Source organism: Amphibalanus amphitrite, unplaced genomic scaffold (genome assembly GCF_019059575.1).
Source record: "Amphibalanus amphitrite isolate SeventyFive unplaced genomic scaffold, NRLGWU_Aamphi_draft 000051F_arrow, whole genome shotgun sequence".
Taxonomy (NCBI): Eukaryota; Metazoa; Arthropoda; class Thecostraca; order Balanomorpha; family Balanidae; genus Amphibalanus; species Amphibalanus amphitrite.
The window spans coordinates 1137660-1142650 of record NW_024881547.1 but is presented as its reverse complement, the minus strand read 5'-3'; the positions used below and the strand labels follow the sequence as shown (position 1 = coordinate 1142650).

The window sequence follows — 4991 nt, the reverse complement described above, 5'->3', positions numbered from 1 at the left end:
CTGCCGTGCGTCTCGGTGAGAGAGCATACAAGTTTTTTTTTTAGCGATGGTGACCAAAGTATTTGCTTATCTATACTGGTAGCCAAAGAGATGTTTGAATATAATGAATTTCATAACCGTTCGTGAAACCTGATCATATTGTTTCCCCGTCGTCTAGGCATGTAACCCTCATTTAGGGATAGGTATCGGCCTACCGACACCACTTACTTGGGGGGGGGGGGGAGAGGGGACGACGGGGGCGATAGAGTTCGCTACCGCCAGCAAGGCGACCGGCTCGCGGTTAAGAATGTCCTTGGCTTCAGAGTAAATACCTTTTCTGGTAGCCCCTCTATCAGCAGATTCCACAACCAATAACCGTAGTGAGTTAAACGTTTTTGATGATGAGCAGGCGACGTCAATAACCCCAGCTAAACTGTCTGTCATTGTAGGGTTATGCTTGCTCCTAACAGCGACACTACACTATGCTCGTAAGTGCGTTGCCATGCCACAATGAAAACGTGTAAGACACTCGATGCGTAACCATGCATGGTGCACACGCTAATGAGAGAACTGAATGTATTCTGAGTTCTGAGTGTCAGCTGCTAGTATTTCCAGAGCATTATCACCCTTCGCGGCCACATCTCTGCCCCCACTACAACACATACGCTGCAGAGGCGACGGCCGCCAGGATAAGCGGAATGTGGATCGCGCGAGCAAATAAAACATGGCATACACATAAGGAAACGAAGTATAAAAGTTATTTGAGTCATATACATAATACGGGCGCCGCGGCCGGCGGCAGCGTCCACTGCATGTGCAGAGACCGAGACTGGCTCCGATCCACGCGTGGCAAGATAACAGTATATACGGGCGGCACAGAAAGCAAGCGACGCCTAGCCGATCGCCGCCCCACGCACGCACAGTAATACTGGTTATAATATAATATTCGATAGATCTCGTTCATAAGAGAGCCGCTGGCGACTTCGGCGGCGTAAGCTCGATACAATGCACGCCGCACGCGCTGTTATGTCTTTGCAAAGCGAGCGTTGCACGCACACAGATACTCGTGGGGTGGGTCGCAAGCACACACACGTCACCAAGCGTGCGTAGGAGCTGCGTGCCCCGCGCTCCTACACACAGCCGCCCGCTGTCCAGTGTCAGTCCATCACTCAGATCGATCAGAATGCGACCATGCACTGTCCAGGCCGACGGACTTCACTGCATTCGACTTGTCACACGCCTAGTTACCCCCCGCAGTCGTCCTTCATAGGCTCCCTCCCGAGCCTCACTTGTGTAGGACACTCGCACCACACCAAACGTCCACCCTCAACACCACTAGCACCAAACGCTCAGCGTGGTGCCGTACCTAGATTCACCACACCACACACAGACTTGTGTTCCAGTTTCCCTCCCGCTGCCTACAGCGGCTGACGGCAGGCCTACTTTGCTCTGCCCAGCCCTATTCGGAGCGGCTTGCGCTTTGAGTCGGCGCCGGCCGGCTGCGGCGGCGGCGGCTGGGGCGGCGGCGCGTCCTGGTGCTTCTGGCCAAAGTAGGAGGTGAGATCTTCGATGTGCACGAGTTTGGAGTCCTGTTCCATGTGCTGTTCGTCTCGTTCCATCAGGTAGCGTACCAGCGCCTCGTTTAACCCTGTCGACACAGTTATCGTTGTTAGTTGAACGTTCATCTGACTGAGACGAGGTGGTGCAGGAAATGTCTCTGAGGGAGAGAAAGCGCGGTAGGTGCATGGATAAATAAAATTCAGCCCCAGCACATCCCGCGTGCGAGAACGAATCATAGCTATCAGTTTCGGATCGCTAATTGCTAGATTTCTAGACAACGACACACCAGATCACCAAGTTATGTTTGTATCTACACTGGTACACAAGTAATTGGTAAGTTTCGGTTAAGGGGCAACGCAGAAATGACGTTTCACGACGGCCATCTTGTATCCGTTTGGAAAAAACGGGTCACGGCAGCGACACCATTGCATCGTGAGCCGGGATGAAGCACTATGAATAGTGAATACGGAACTTCTCAGTTACAACAGGTTAAACATGAATTTGTATCTTGCAAGTAATCCCTCAGAGCCAGCTGAGCTAGAACTGCCGTAGGTGTTTCTTACCCTCGATGCGCGCGTGGAAGTCGTTGACGATAACCTGCAGCTGAGCGATGTTCATTTCGGTGAGCAGCTGGCGGCTGACGCGCCGTCGGCCGTCCGGGAACGGAACGCCGATCTGAGGGGCGCGGGGAACGAGCGTTAGCCATCGCTGGCTGAGCTAGTTAGTGTCGTCACTCATTGGGCGATAATGGGGCAGGTCTACTACACAGCTGAACACAAAATGCAGTACAGAATATTCTGCAAATGAACCGGCATAATATACCCAAAAAGATCAATACCTATCACCCTTTAAGATCATACTCGCTAAAATAAACAACACTCAGACGCGTTGGGATGAAACGCACATTTTGCGGTATCGATTTTGACACGTGAATCATGCCCAAGATCTGCGACAACCCCTTGCACATCAAATAGCATCAAATAGCATCAGCTTAAAACCAAATAGGCTAGTGCTAGACCTCGCCTTTTGCACTTCGCTACTCTACAGCTTTGATAGAGCTGAAGTTCCGTTTTTTCATCAACACGAACATGGCTGCAGTCTGTCGCACCCACCTTCTGGAAGGCCACCCGGACCACGTCCGAGATGGGGCTCTTGCGGCTCTGTCTCTCGATCTCCATCTGCATCCTGGCCATCTGTTTGGCCTGTGCCAGCGCCAGCCGCGCCTCGGCCTGCAGCTGCGCCTGGTGGCGCACAAAGTCGGCCGTGCGCGCCGGCTCACCGGACTCGCGCGCCACCGGCGGCGGCTGGCTGAACTTGGGCTACCAGAGGTACACGATAGGCGTCAGCGGTCGACGGACGATAGCAGGGAAGTGAGGGATATAACGAAACTCGTTTATTGTAAAACGCTACAAAATGTACGCAGAACCTAAGGTACAAATCTGACGCATTACAATTTAACCGATCAAAGCGATGCAGCTGATCCCATAATACAAGCCTCACAACAGACTGCATTAACCATGTTTCGAGGGTAAATGGCCATCAAAACAGAAAACTTAAGAGTAAACTCGTTATTTACCTAAATTATCAAAGACCTCGCACCAATCAGTGCTAAAAATCCTTCAACTCCGTGAGAATCATTCCATCCCCCTCTCTCCCCACGGTCTCCCCTGCTGCTCACTCACCCAGTCGTTGAGGTCGACGGGCAGGCTCTGGAAGGCGGCTGGCTCGGGCTGCGCCGCGCCCGAGATCCGCCTGGCCAGCAGGCCTCCGCCGAGCTCCTCATCTTCATCCTCATCGTCAGAGGCCGTCTCGTTCATGAAGCAGATCTGGAGGTTCATGCCGCCCTGCAGGCGCGACTGCAGGCTCGGTTTGCGGCCCGGCCGGACTCCTGCAGCGGCTCCCATCGCGGCGGCGCCCTCCTCCGGCTCGTGGCCCATGGCCAGCTTCCGTCGGATCGCCTCGCGGTCATTGCGACGCTGTGGGGTAGAGAGAAGGGAGGTTAAAGATGGGTAGGGAGTGGGACAGAGGTTAGATGAGCCCTGAGGGCGGAGGTTGGGTGGGTCAGAGGTCAGCTGAGGGTGGAGGTTGAGTCAGAGGTCACCTGAGGGTGGAGGTTGAGTTGAGATCAGAGCTGTGCAGAGGCCAGAGGTTGAGTCAGAGGTCAGTAGTTGAGGGTGGAGGTTGGGTCAGAGGAGGTCAGATATGGGTGGAGCTGAGAGGTCAGTACTAGTAGGGGTGAATAGCCCGCGGTGGGAAGGTCAGTTCAGCATACACAGGTCATAAAGTTTCACAAGGGCGAGTGATCAGCAGAGGGGAAGAAGATGTTGCTAGTAGGTCAGCTGAGAACCATGTCAGTGAGCACTGTCATCTACCTACATGGTAGGTTGGTCAGTGATGTATCAGTGATAATTAGGCTCAACTTATGACAGAACTAAAACTCAGCCACTGAAGCTTTCACTGAATGCCACCAAAACAAGTAAAGGAAAAATTAAGTCATGAAAAGGGTCAATAAAAGTCCATGTTGCTTGTTGAGTGTCATACACCATAACCCACAGATGGCTCTCCAGGATAAACCCATAGCAGGGGTAGGTACATGCTTTGTTTATAGTTTGCAAATTTCTTTTCATCTCTTTGATCATCTGATCTCATAAACAGGAGGCCACCAGTATAAAATTTGCACATTTGTTATTGTTGGGTTGAAGTATAGATAGTGCTATAACCGTCAGCATTCTTGGGTCTACTGTGGTGTTAATTTAATGAAAGTCTTTATAGTCATATTGTCATAAAAAGTAGTAAATACTGTCACTGAAATTTCAGCAATGCTATTGATAGGATAATTTGAGATGTGCATGCTTAAAAAAACACAAAATCTAACATTCTCTCCTACTCCTCACCATTATCGATATTTTGCTAATGTATTTTTATGCAGTAATTACTGATTTAAAACATCCTCACACTACAAAAATGATTTTGTTAAAAGACAAATCAACACCAAAATTATCAACAAAACTCAAGCATGTTGGAAATATTTAGATATTGTTTAAAGCTATGTTAAGTTATGATCATTGGCAGAAAATGCACAAACTTACATAGAAGCTGTAATCTCGCATATGCTTGAAATTGAAATTTTTCCGAACAACTTGTTGACTTTCTTCTTCCTCATTTGGGGTAATGACTTTGATGAATTTATCCACAATATTTTCCAGCTCCTCTTCAGTTGGCCCATCAACTAATTCCTCAGCTTTTGGCTTTGCTGGTTCAGCAGTCACTGCTTTCCTAGCCCCATCAGACTGCGTTGTAAAAGGCCAGATACCTCCTCTCTTGCTTTGCTCTTGTCTCCAAGCATATATTGCTGGACTATTGCTCCAAGCATTCAGGTCATTTCTAAATCTTTGAGCAATGTCTGCCGACACTGCACCGACTTTTGATGTCTGAGATTTCAGAGTAGATGC

The 4991-nt window shown here is 50.0% G+C and overlaps 1 protein-coding gene across 1 annotated transcript in view; it reads right to left on the bottom strand.

Moving 5' to 3' along the window:
• Nucleotides 1-541: 541 nt before the first annotated feature.
• LOC122377828 (serine/arginine repetitive matrix protein 1-like) overlaps nt 542-4991 on the bottom strand; it is a 28776-nt gene continuing 24326 nt past the window's right edge. Inside the window, exons 5-8 of the mRNA XM_043358287.1 lie at nt 3222-3515; nt 2652-2858; nt 2103-2214; nt 542-1627 (exon numbers count right to left, since the gene is read on the bottom strand). Of these exons, the coding sequence (XP_043214222.1) occupies nt 1419-1627; nt 2103-2214; nt 2652-2858; nt 3222-3515 (822 nt within the window). The 3' untranslated portion in view covers nt 542-1418. The remainder of the gene's footprint in view (nt 1628-2102; nt 2215-2651; nt 2859-3221; nt 3516-4991) is intronic.